General features: G+C 48.4%; 1 protein-coding gene across 2 annotated transcripts in view; it reads left to right on the top strand.

Annotated features, from left to right (window-relative positions):
* Window positions 1–13,055, top strand: part of KDM4B (lysine demethylase 4B) — a 74,374-nt gene that overhangs the window by 10,378 nt on the left and 50,941 nt on the right. For both annotated transcript variants that reach the window (XM_036399397.2, XM_054517360.1), the window contains 3 exons: window positions 441–616; window positions 1,577–1,691; window positions 2,935–3,128. In XM_036399397.2, the coding sequence (XP_036255290.1) occupies window positions 441–616; window positions 1,577–1,691; window positions 2,935–3,128 (485 nt within the window). The remainder of the gene's footprint in view (window positions 1–440; window positions 617–1,576; window positions 1,692–2,934; window positions 3,129–13,055) is intronic.

Below are 13,055 nucleotides of genomic sequence, written 5' to 3'. Positions count from 1 at the left end.
AGCTCTCTTTAGAGCAGCAATAAACCCAGTAATTGACCTGTGTTTTAGAAGAAATAAGAATTATTTCATGCCTAACAGCTTTATTTCTCCACTGTGCTTTATTAAGGCCAGCTAAACACCACTCCTAACAAGTCCTTGTCAGAGCAAATGATCTCATCAGCCTGTGCTGACATGGCCCAAGTGCTGACAAGCCCCCAAACCCAGGGCTGCAGTGTCTGTGACAGTTCCATGGTTCTGTCCCTGCAGTGTCTGTGACAGTTCCATGTTTCTGTCCCTGCAGTGTCTGTGGCAGTTCCATGGTTTTGTCCCTGCAGTGTCTGTGACAGTTCCATGTTTCTGTCCCTGTGCAGGTGATACCCACAGCTGCAGTGTCTGTGACAGTTCCATGTTTCTGTCCCTGCAGTGTCTGTGACAGTTCCATGTTTCTGTCCCCACTGCAGGTGATCCCCCCCAAGGAGTGGAAGCCACGGCGCACCTACGATGACATTGATGACATGGTGATCCCAGCTCCCATCCAGCAGGTGGTCACGGGCCAGTCAGGGCTCTTCACCCAGTACAACATCCAGAAGAAGCCCATGACCGTGGGCGAGTACCGGCGCCTGGCCAACAGCGAGAAGTGCGTGCCTGCAAGGGCTCCACATGGGCGTGGGGCAGCTCCTGGGAAGCTTTCCTTTCCCTAAACTGGCTGATGAGAAAGTGCAGCCGTGTTAAATGTGGAGCATTTGGGGGGAAACTGCTTTTATTGAGTCTCAAACCAGTTTGTGACTTGCTGGGTTTTGGTGTATCTCGGAGCTGAGAGTTGGTGTAGAGGGATTGTTCAGGGTCAGCATTTGGCTGAGAATCTTTCTGAAAAGAATGGCTTGGGACCAAAAAAGGATGTCTTGGCTCTTCTGGAAAAGGTCTTCCATGGCTGGGGTAGAAATCCAAATACTTTGGGGCGCTTGGGCTGGGACTGGTGACATGAGTGTCTTCCACAGTGCCTGGGGACTCTGCAGGGCACTTCAGTCAGCTGGGATGTGCCAGCTGCAGTCTCATCCTGGTTCCAGAGTCCGGAGTTCTCCAGAGTTCTGGAGGACCCTGGGCTTTAATCAGGACTGAGATGATGCAGTCATGGCTTTAAGCTGAAGGAGGGTGGATTGAGGTGGGATATTGGGCAGGAATTGTTCCCTGGCAGGGTGGGCAGGCCCTGGCACAGGTGCCCAGAGCAGCTGGGGCTGCCCCTGGATCCTGGCAGTGCCCAAGGCCAGGTTGGACATTGGAGCTTGGAGCACCTGGGACAGTGGGAGATGTCCCTGCCCATGGCAAGGGTGGTTCTGGGTGGGATTTAAGGTCCCTTCCAAGCCAAACCATTCCAGGATAATCAGCTTTGGAGTTTTCCTGGCACCTGAGAGCCGTGGGATAACCTCACCTCACGTTTCCATGGGATGGGGATGTGGCGCTGCACATCCAGCCTGCCCCAGAGGGTTTGTGCAGAGGTGGGAAGGCAGCAATTCTGTGAATTAGAGGTGAAATACACCCTCAGAGCTGCTGTGCTGGCTGCCCTCAGGACTCCTCCCATCCCTGTGTTCCCTGGCAGGTACTGCACCCCTCGGCACCAGGATTTTGAGGATCTGGAGCGCAAGTACTGGAAGAATCTCACCTTTGTGTCCCCCATCTATGGGGCTGACATCAGTGGCTCCCTGTATGATGCAGTAAGTGCAGTGCTTCTCCTTCATTTATCTCAGACACTGACCTCCTTATTACACTTTTCTCATTGAGGAGCTGTAATTCAGAATTTCATTGATGTAGCCACCCTAAAAAAACCCAAATACTTTTGTGTTTTTCCCCTCATTACAAAAGTGGGACTAAACTTCCCCTGAGATTCAGGATAATAGTCAGTGGAAGCTGTGAAAAGCTGACTTTTAGTAGAAAAATGAAGAAAAGTGTGATTTAAACAAATTCTTTTGCAGACTGTGGCAAAAAATTGTCTATACTTTGGGTTTTGTTTCTTTTTTAAAGGAATAAAATGGAGATTTCTGCTGAAGCTCCTTAGAAAGCCAGAGAAAAACAGCATTTTAAGGAAATGGTGCTACATCAAAAATATTTTTTTGAGTCTTAACATAAATAATTTGCATTTGGATTTTAAATTATTTACATTTGGATTTTAATTTATTTGCATTTGGATCTTTTCCTTGTAGGCAGCTCCATTAGGATACAATGCACCTGCACACTGAATTATTTTACAATTCAAATTGTTTAAGCTTTTCCATGGTGAAATTTCATCCTCTGCTTCAAGTAATTCTGTAAACGATAAAGGTTTCTCTCTTCTTACTCTTTTTAGGCAGATAATTTAAATCTCTTCCTCTGTAGTTTTCTTTTGAGTGGGAAGTGGCTTTCTTTGGAGTGTTGTCTGATTGTGTGTGAGTGTATGAGTATCTTTTCATTATCACTGTGGTTTAATATGGGATTAATTAGAATAAGCAGAGGTATCTGAGGTGCTCAGAGCCATGCACATCTCAGGGGTGCAGGGGATTTGGTGCTTGGCTGGGAGTGTCACATCCTTCCCCTGCTGCCATCAGGGTGGGGACACAACCAGGCACCAGCACAGCTGTTCTCAGGTGGTTTCCTGGTTTTACCTGAAGCTCTGGCCTGAGGGAGAAGTTCTGCCCCTTTGGAAACACTGGGGTTTCTGCCCAGGGGAAGAACATCTGAGAGGAGTGTGTTTTACCCTGAGTGTATGCTGCGTTCATTACCAGAACAGTTAATTGCTGCTGAGGTATTGCACAGTGCAAGAGCCTCTTCAGAGTGCTGGAGCACCAAAGAAACCTTCCTGGAGGCAGAGGGGGTTCAGTCAATGCAGGTGGCACCAGCAGCAGCCCCTGAGGCCCTGCAGGGCGCTGAGGGCTGTGCCTGCCCCTGCCATTCCCAGTACAAACCATTTCTGTTGGCTTCCAGGACGTGGATGAGTGGAACATTGGCAACCTGAACACCCTCCTGGACATGGTGGAACACGAGTGTGGCATCATCATCGAGGGGGTGAACACTCCCTACCTCTACTTTGGCATGTGGAAAACAACTTTTGCTTGGCATACAGAGGACATGGATCTCTACAGCATCAACTACTTGCATTTTGGGGAGCCCAAATCCTGGTGAGTGAGGGCTCTTGGACACCACTAAAATATCCTTTCCCCAGCTATACCAAATTCCATCAGGTTTACCTAATCTCTCAATTCCCATTTTTTCTCTCCTCTCCTACTTTACATTTAAAAGCAATTTCACTTTCTTTCATGCTGGCTTGCTCAGAGGCCTAATTCCTGACTTTCAGCAGGATTAGGGAGACTTGTTGACATCACGATTAAAACCAGATTTCAACACTTGGGGATTTTTGCAAACTAATGCACAGGAGAGCAAATGGGGATGGGAGTGTGTGGATGCTTCAGAGGCACTGTAATAGTGAAGCACTGTTGTTCTTGCTCTGTGCTCTAGGCAGGAAACATCTGTTACTTTCAGATTTCCATTATTTAAATACATAAATATGTTCACAGCTCCAGGGACAAGTTAAGTGAAAAGGTTACTTTTCCATGGTCATTTTTTGGTGTGATGGTAAAACATTTTTCAACACTGTTGATGCATAGACTGCTTGGAAATAACTTCCCACAAAAGCAGTAGATAGTTAAGGATGAAATAAAGAATGTAGGAAGTCTGGAATAAGTTACCAAGAGCCAATGTGCTTCTTTTTAAAGCAATTTAAAAGTATAAGTGCAGAGACTTAGCAACCCAGGGGAGCTTTGCTGAAGATCTCAATGTGACTAATAAATATTGACATTTGCATGCAAATGAGAGCAGAAATGTCACAGGGAGGCTGTGCTGTCACCGTGCCCTGGCAGTGGCAGCAGCATCCTCCCACCTCTCAGGGCTATGGCTCCCTGGGGGCTCTGGGTCTTGGTGCCTGTGGCACATAAAAGCCCCCAGGAGCCAGGAGGCTGTAAATGAATGGCTCCAGTGCTCTTTTCCAGGCCTGGGAAGGGTGCAGGGAGGGGCTGACTCTCTGGAACATCAATGGGAGTTTTTAAAACCCTTCCAGCACATCATGAAGTCTGTTTCCCAACATTCCTGTTCCTTGGGCTCGCTCTCTGAGGCAGCTGCAGGAGGATTTTGCAGAATCTCTTGTGATACCTCTGTTAAGCAAGTGGAGCTCCAGAAATGTGGTTCTGGATTATGACTGGGATGTGACTGATCCCAGGGAAAAGTTCTTCCCCCAGAGGCTGCTGGGGCACTGCCCAGGGAATGGTCCCAGCCCCAAAGCTGCCAGAGCTCCAGGAGTGTTTGGGCACTGCTCTGGGACAGGCTGGGATTGTTGGGGTGTCTGTGCAGGGCCAGGGGTTGGACACATGAGCCTGTGGGTTTCCAGCTCAGAATATGAATCAGTTTGGATCCTGTCAGTTCTTCCTCCAGAATCCCTTAATTCCAACCCATTTTCCTGGTGCCGTCTCCAGCAGATGGTGCCACAGCCCATGGGAAGCTCCTGGTCCCCTTTGGCCATGGAGCTCGGGGCCACCAGCAGTGTCCCAGCAGGAGCTCAGGGCCACCAGCAGTGTCCCAGCAGGACTGGGCTGCTCCAGGAGGGGTGGCAGCAGCTGGCCTGAGCTTTGGGCTGGGTTGTTCCATCCTTTCTCCAGCCATCCTGTGTTTGGGAGAGTCACTCCTCCTCTGCAGCTGCCCCAGCTGGGGGAGGTGAGGGTTTTGAGGACAAGGCCGTGTTTGGAGCAGAAGCTTTTCCCTCTCAGTGCAGTTTTCATGGGTAGGTGACAGTGTGTGACACAGGATGGGATGCATTGTGACAGGATGCCACTGCTGGTTTGGCAGGGCCTCCCTGCCCTTCCCTTGAGTATCAGGCAGGAGTTTGCCACTTCCCAAGCCACTCCTTGTTCTGCACCATGACAGCTCCTCTCAAGAGTTCTCCAGCTCTTCTCTGAACAAGCACTGGCTGCAGAGAGTAAATCTGAATCCCCTTGGAGCAGATCTGGAACTTTCCAGGTACCTGAGCTGTTCTGGGAGTGACTGCAGCTGTCCCAGAGCTCAGCTGGGGGAGCTCTTGGACTGCACTGCTGGAATTGCAGCGCTGCAGCCTGGCTTTGCTCAGGGATGGCTGAAATGTTCCTTCTGCTTTGCTGGCACCACCTCTGTGGAAATTTCCCAGCTTCCTTCATCCTTTTTATAGACTCCGTGGCTCTGACAGTGATCATCTTGGAAGCACCTCAGGGAATAGCAGGAGTGTGGAGAGTTACAGAGTCTACCAGTTTGGGGTTGAGCTCTAAAATAAGAGGCAGAGTTATTGTTTGGCTGTCAGGGATATTTATTCAGCGGAACCAAGGACTCTGTATATTGGTAGTATCTGCTTCAAAATTGCTCGTTAAAAACCATAACTCTTCCTTTGTGTCTCCCATAAATTATCTGGGGCTGTGGGAAGGGTGAGGAGCCACCAGCCCTGCTGCCTTCTGAAGGGAAGGGGAGGAAGGAGCTGCTTCCCTCACAACCCTCCTTTCCAGGGGGGTTTTCCCTGTGGATATGCTGTTCCCAGGCACGGGCTCTGCTCCTCACCTTCCCACCCTGCTGCTGCTGCAGCTGGAAATTCAGTCTGACAGCTGGAGCAGGAGGCATGGGAGGTGTGGGCACTGCCATGCAGCACCCCCGGGGCTGGGAGCAGTTGTGTAACCTCGTGTGAAGCCCCTCAGGCAGGAGCTGCCAGATCCAGCCTTTCACTTGCTTTTTTCTCAAATTACACTAAAATGTCCCTCTCGCATTAGGAATTTAATTGCCACCTTTTCACAGTCTCAAACTTTTGAAATGACTGAAATGTATTTAATTCTGCAGCCCCATATTAAACCTCTGGTGGTGGGAATTTTTGCTGTATCAATTATACATATTGTGTATAATTACCTCATACACTCCTGTGTGAGACCTAAAATTGAGCATATTGTCAAACGGTGCGAGCAGAAACTGATTTTCTAATGACAGAAGCAACAAAGCTGAGTGCCAGGCCTCATTCTTCATGGTTATTACGGCATTTTATTGAGGAATGGATGTGGCTCAGCCTTTGCAATTCCAAAAGAATATTTTTAGACGCTGAGGTGTTCCACCAGCGCTTCCTTTTGTCTCCATAAAGATGTGCAGTCCCTAACTGGAGGCTTCCTGGCTGGGGAGGTGCTGCAGGAAACTTTGAATCTGAGTCTTGTGAATTTGCCTGATACACTTTGGGAGTGTAACATTTTATTTTGTCAGTACCGCCTGATTGGGTGATACAGTTATTTTTCCTGGATATTTTGTGGTCTTGCTGTACAGTAACAGTATTTAATTTACCTTAATGGTGGGATGTTACACTCTCCCTTCTCCCAGAAACCACAGGTGTTAAACCAGACTGACACTGAGGAAGGTAATTGATTTTTATAAAATGTCCCTTTTCCCTTATCATGATGGATGTTTAATCCCCTTTAATTAAAACAGGGAGCCAGCTTTAGCTTTTAAGTTATATCATCTCCTCTCCAAAACACTCCCTCACTGGAAGTGGATCATGCCTAATCTGTTTGACTTTGATATCACAAAGTACACTTTATGCCAGAACAGCAGTTTGTGTGGAATTAAGGACAAATTACCAAAGGAACTTTAAAATAATATGATTAGTTGGAAGCACTGGTCACAGATACAATTACATTCCAGAAACACTTCTGGAATTCTGTCTTGTGAAAGGACTGCAAACCTGAGAGTCCATGCAGTTACCCCTAACCTTTGTTGCTTGAAATATTTTAGAATTTCTGCTTTCTTCCCTCCAGGTACCCAGTGAGGCTCCCTGCATGGGGCAAATCCAGTCAAGGAGGGCAAATCCTCCCTGTGGCTGCCCCTGGATCCCTGGCAGTGCCCAAGGCCAGGCTGGATGGGGCTTGGAGCAGCCTGGGGCAGTGGGAGGTGTCCCTGCCATGGCAGGGGTGGCACTGGGTGGGATTGAAGGTCCCTTCCAAGCCAAACCAGCCAGGGGCTCCATGGCTCTCTTGTCACATCTACAGTGTAATTCATTTGTCGTCAGGGACAGCTCACCTTTCCACAGGCTTGTGAGGGGAGATTCCAGCCAGGACTGGCTGTTCCCAAGGGAGGGATTCTCAAAGGAGCCCTCTCTGGCCTTGGCTGAGAGCCCCTCCTGGAGCAGCAGCAGATCTGAGCTTCTCAGCATCTCCCTGGGTTTATTGCTCACTCTGGTCTGCAAGAGCTGCAGCTTTCTTTGCTGAACTCTCGTCCTGTCCTCCCCTCACAGGACAGGAAATGTTCATCCCTGGAAAACTGCCTTGGAGGAGGAAAATGACCTAAAGCAGTCATGGAGCTTAACTGTTCCTTTGCAGGGTGCTGCCCCTCACCCTGTCACCATCCCTGTGCTGCTGGGCTCTGCCCCTGCTCTGCCATCCCCCAGGTGTTCCGTGGGCTCGGGGTGACCCCATTGCAGGCAGCTGCTTTCATGTTTGGCACAGAGCTCTGCGGCTGCAGGGCCAGCCATGGTCCCTCCATCATTTCTTGCCTCCCCTCGGGGGGCTCTGCCCAGGCTGCTGGGATCCCTGCAGGGTCAGGTGTCACTGCCAGTGCTGCTTGTTGGGGTCTCTTGCACCCTGGAGATGCTGAGATTCCTTAGGCTGCTTTAGCTGGAGTCACAGCTGGGATTCACAGCTGATGCGCCACACGAGAATTTTTATTTTTCTGAGTTTCGCTTTTCCTGTTTCTTGGTGTTAGGCTGCAGAACCTTCTCCTGAATTCCCTTTCTTCCCTCAATCCCCAAGGTCTGCATCATCTTCCATGGGAAGTGTGTGAGGTGTCCTTGCTCCTAAAACTGTTCCAGGCCTGGCAGCAGAGGTTTGGAGGCTTTTTGGGTGGAGTGGGGAGGAAGGAGAAGCAGGCAAGGCCATTTGGCTGTGATGGCAGCTCCTCACAGCTCCCAGATTTCCTTCCTGCCTCTGCTGTCCCATGTAATCTGTTTTACAGCTCTGCTGTTTTGGATGGAGAAAGAGCAGAATTTATGGTGATGGTTGATTTATAGATTAACTGCAACACCATTTGCTCTCAGGCAGATTTGGCAGAGCAAGACCCTTTTCTGTTGATAAAAGGCAGAGAGAAAAGAACAGGGATATTCATTAAAAGGGATAAAAGGAAAGTGAGATAAAGTATGGCCAGGCAGAACAGCTTTTCACTCTCCTGACTTTTCTAAAATGAAGGTGAAATCTGCTTTGCTTTCTGCCCCGAGAATCCGTGTGCATGTGGGTTTGCTGGAGATGCATGGGAGGAGGGATGTGCTGGGATGCAGAGCTGTATCCCCCTGTAATTCCCTGATAACTGAGAGCAGGGAGTCATTAATCCAGCCCTGCAAGCTGCAGTCATTAGTTAATCAACACAAAGCACTCCCAGCCCTCTCCCCAGCCCTTCCTCCTGGAGGTGGTGCTGTGGGAGAAGGGTGAGGGGGACAGTGCTCACTGCTGGTTTGCTTTCAGAATCCATGGGGTCAGCACGTTGTGCAGGACCTGAATGAGCTCTGCCTTGGATTATCTTCCCAATCAGGTGCTGCTGCTGGAATAGTGGAGATTTCTCTGTTTAATAGACTCAAGTTTTTGTGGTCTTTCATTAGGCTGTTGTAGACAGATTATTAAAAGGTCATTTTTGTGCTGCAGAGGAGGCACAGGATTTGGGGAGTTAGGACTCAAGTATTGCCTTTCTTCATTCACCCTCATCTAACTGAGAGAAAATGCCAGAAAATGAAGGTCAAGCCAGGCTGGGGGATTGATGGAATCAGCTGTGGGACTTGTCTGAGGAGGCACAGATGGATTGATCTCGGCCTCAGCACCCCTTTCTCTCAGCTCCCTGCTGTTTGTGCTTCCCCTCCAGAGCATCTTTGGTTTTTATTTTCACCCAAACCCACTGCAAAAGGCATGGAATTATTCTGTGCTTTGCTGCCATTTCACTTTTCAGTCCGTGCATTTTATGTCCATCTGTACTGAGCCTGTTCTGTTGGTTGAAATTAGAAATCTTAGAGGCTGAGGTTCATCTGTGGTACCTGGCCCAGCAGAGAGGAGACCCTTCCCACCTGTGCTCTCTCCTGGCACTTTCCAGGATGGTGTTAGCAGGAGGAGGTGCTGATCTGGGGTCCCAGCAGCATCCTGGGGTGGTCCCTGCTGTGGCTGCAGCCCAGGAGCCCCAGCTGGACTGAGAGAAGCAGCTCTTTGATCCAGGAGGGCTCCAACCATTCCTGCCTTCTGAAAGCGTCTGCTCGGAGCTCAGGCCTGGTTTGAAATGAAGATCTATGGAAGTCTGACAGGATCACAGATTGGTTTAATAACAGAGGCTTTTGAGCAGAGCACTGGGGCTGGAGGGGAGGGAGATGTGCTTCTATGCTCCATCTCACTCCTTCAGCCTGATCTGCCTCCCCGTGGGACAATGAGCTTGCAGATTCCAGCTTGGCACAGAGCTGGAAGCAGGGCTTGGGAGGGCTGGGAGGGAGCAGGAGTGCTGCTGCAGAGCTTTGTCTTTATTCACATTTTGTTAACACATTGGCAGAAATCAGCGGGGATTTTTTTTTTTTTTTTTCTTTACTCAGCAGGGAAAATTGTCGAGGGGTGATGCCAAGTGCAGCACAAGTGAGGTTTAAAATAAGAGGAGCCTGTAGTAATGACAGCACTTAAATAGCACTCGGTGCTGTCTGAGAGCTGAGCACTCGTTAACCCCTTAATGTTCCAAGGAATAAATGTGCTGGGTTTGCATCCACTTCATTTCCAGCTGCCCAATCAGCCGCACAAAGGGGATCAAACAGGAGAAATAAAGGAAACTTTCCAAACTGTGTCAGTGATCTTTATCAAATCTCAGCTACAACACTTGTGGCTTTGATGCTGACAAGAACACAGCTCTCACTTCAAAGCAGTTGTAGCTGGGAACGGTGCAGTTTGATGGATGAGGAGCATTAAACCTTTGGAATGCTGGATTTTTTTCTCCTCAGAAAAGAAAAGAGTGTGTGTGTGTGTGTGTGTAGAGGCATTGCACCTCTAGCACAAGGGGTTTCCTAATCTAAGAATATCTTTCATTACTCAGGAGCAAATTTCTTTGTTCTGCTGGAGGCAATTATCCTGGTGTTGTTTTCAGGAATTCGTGGTGCTGTGCCCGGTGAGGGAGGCAGCTCACACAGGTCACTTGGTACAAGGCACAGATAGCTCTGATCTCCCCTGGTTGCCTTTTTTCTCCTTGTTCCTGGAGCTGAAATGAGCTATTATTTCAGAATACGGGCTCTTTGAAGCATAATCTGTGCTTTTCTTTCTATTTGTATGGTATGCACTACAAAAACAACCAGTAATTAATAATCTGATTGCCAGTTTAGGGAAATAAATCTGATGTGAACAGGTTCTTCCAAACAAATAATGGGGAATGGCAAGGGGGTGAATATTGTAGTCATTCATCTCTGTTGAATTGTGTACTAATTATCTTCTTGGCTAAACTGAATGAGTAAATGACTTCATAATGTTTTTCCCCAAACACCTTTTCTTAGTAAAATGGCTCCTTCATGCTGCTCATTCACTGCAGGCAGAGAGGCAGGCCCTGGGTTATTTTTACATGTGGAGGGAGAGACTCCAATGTGCTCTGCAATTTTGTGCTTTGTGCCTGGCACTTGTGCTGTGGAGCTGACTGGACTGGGGCACTGAGAGTCTTTCCAAGAGCAGATGGTTGTTCACATTAAATTCTCTGCTTTAAAAAAAAAAAAAAGTATTTGAAAATTGCATTTGGAGTTCTGGAAAAATCTCCTCTTTGTGTTCCTTGAGTCGGGGGTGAGTGAATCACACTGGAAGTAGCCCATTGTGCTAATCTTGGAGCTCAGTTGTACCTCTTGAAAATTCATATTGCTTTAAAATCTGAATTTTAAAAAGCTCCTGTCTAATGTCACTTCTTGAAACTAATGGCTCTTTAATCCTATTTCTAGCTCAAGGCAGCTCTAAGGGTTGGAGAGTCTTTCAGAAGTACATGATTGGCACAAGTTAGGCTTGGCTCTAATCTTCCAGTGCTCAATCTCCAGGGATTTGATCCCAGCTTCAGAGTAACCTGAGATATTCTGCCCATCCTTACTGGAAAACAAACGGAGACTTTGCAGTCACAACTTCAGTTTCTTTGGGGAAGGAGGAAGTTTTTCATCCTCCTGTTCTGTTGGCAGCAAAATCGCTGCCATTTCTTCCCATTGTGGGTAATGAGCAAGTTCTGTGTGTGGGAAGGGACTGTCTGCAGTGAAATGGGCCCTGTGGGTGAGGGCTGGGAGTGTTTGGTGGTGCCCAGGCCCTTCCTGAGCAGGTTTGCCCTGATTTTCTCCCTGTGCTGCTTGCCCAAGGGTTGCATTGAGCAGCTGTGGGAGGCAGGTGGGTTTGGTGTGTTTTGGAGTTGGGATTTGGTCCTGTTTACTCCTAATTGTGGCTTTTGGAGTTGATACTCCCCAGCCTGCGTGTTTATCTCTCACTCTGGGTGTATTTCAATAAAAATGTCATTATTTGAAATCATTGACACTGCTAGTTAAAGACACTGAATTCCATCATCCATTGTGCTGTGGAATGATCCATTCAAGATAAAGCTGCAGGCACTTGATAAAGGCTCTGTCCTAGGAGCAGGGAGCTCTCTGGTCCCTGTGTGATCCTATCTGCAGGCAGGGTTTGCATTGCTGATGGCAGGAGCCACAGCAGAAGAGGGCAGGAGAAGGAGGCCAGGGAATCTCCTTTCCTAACCAGGATCTTGAGAAAATGGGAAATGGGAGATTTCCAGCCCATTCAGCGTGGGCCAACCTCAGATTTGATGTGAGGGGAAGAGGAAAGGGAGTTGATTTGAATATTTTAACAAATTGTTGGGAGAGAGGCAAGAAGGGAGGTTAATTTTGGAGGAGGGTAAAGGTGAGGAAAAGAGAGGTGACCGTGGAAGGGAGGTGACAACGCTACCAACAAAGGAACAACCTGTTCTTCTTGAAATACCTTTTTTTCTTTTCTCATACAGGCAAACCAGCTTAAAAATAGTGTTGCACAGCAGGATCCCTGTGGGTCCCTTCCAGCTCAGGATATTCTGGGAGATTCTAGCATGGAAACTCCCACTTCTACCCTGAGCTTTGCTCTGACACAGTGAGGAGATGTTGTTTAATGTTTTACCTTGTAGAAAAATGAGGCCTCAGGAGCAGGATCTGAACTTTGCAGGGAGGGACCACCCTGTGCTAATGCTGGTTCTTAATGCTTCTGTTGGGTGATAAATATTCCTGATAGACCAAGGGGTTTTCTTTGGAGGCTTTGCTGCTGTTGTGGGGGCTAAAGATGTTGGAAGTCAGGGTTCAGATTCTGTGTTTATGGGCACCCTTTGCCTTACAGGGGCTGAAATAGCAGCTTTTCATTCTGCCTGTCGTGGCTGAGAGCAGGTTGGCATTTGAATCTTGAAGGGTCACTGTTCTTGGCACAATTAAATCTGCTTTGAAGACAGATAACTCACCCCAGCTTGACACGTTGGCCTGGACATTTTAAATGTGCTGCTCCTGTTCTGTTTGTGTTCCTTATTCCACAATTATGGTGTGTTAAACTGTGTGGGGCCTGCTTGGGCAGACCTTGTGCAGACACTGTGAAATTGAGTTTCTTACCTTCTCCCAGGAATGGCACTGAAGTGACATTTCCAGAGTCTTGTGTTCGAACCTCCCCCTGCCCATGGAGCCCAGGCTCCCAGAGAGTGGGGTGTGGGACTTGGTGAACTAATCACTGTTTAATTGCTCTGTGTTGGTGCAAGAGAGTGTAAATGAGGTGTGGAACAAGGTGTAACTGGGAAAAACCTCTGGGGGTGACAGCTGGAGTGGGAAAAGGTCTTGGAAGCTTTGGGCGAAGGGACAGGATGGTCTGGTCCTCTGCCAAAGGTAGGGATGGCTTCAGGTGAGAAAAATTCCTCTCAAACAAGGAGAAAACAGCTATGAACCTTTGCTATGGATGGAGTTTTAGGGTTTTGGCCACTGGAAGCCAAAACTGAGCTTGGCTCCCTTTGAGGAAGCAGCAGAGAGG

Source organism: Molothrus ater, chromosome 26, assembly GCF_012460135.2.
Source record: "Molothrus ater isolate BHLD 08-10-18 breed brown headed cowbird chromosome 26, BPBGC_Mater_1.1, whole genome shotgun sequence".
Classification (NCBI taxonomy): Eukaryota; Metazoa; Chordata; class Aves; order Passeriformes; family Icteridae; genus Molothrus; species Molothrus ater.
This window is presented reverse-complemented; position numbering and strand designations above follow the sequence as displayed.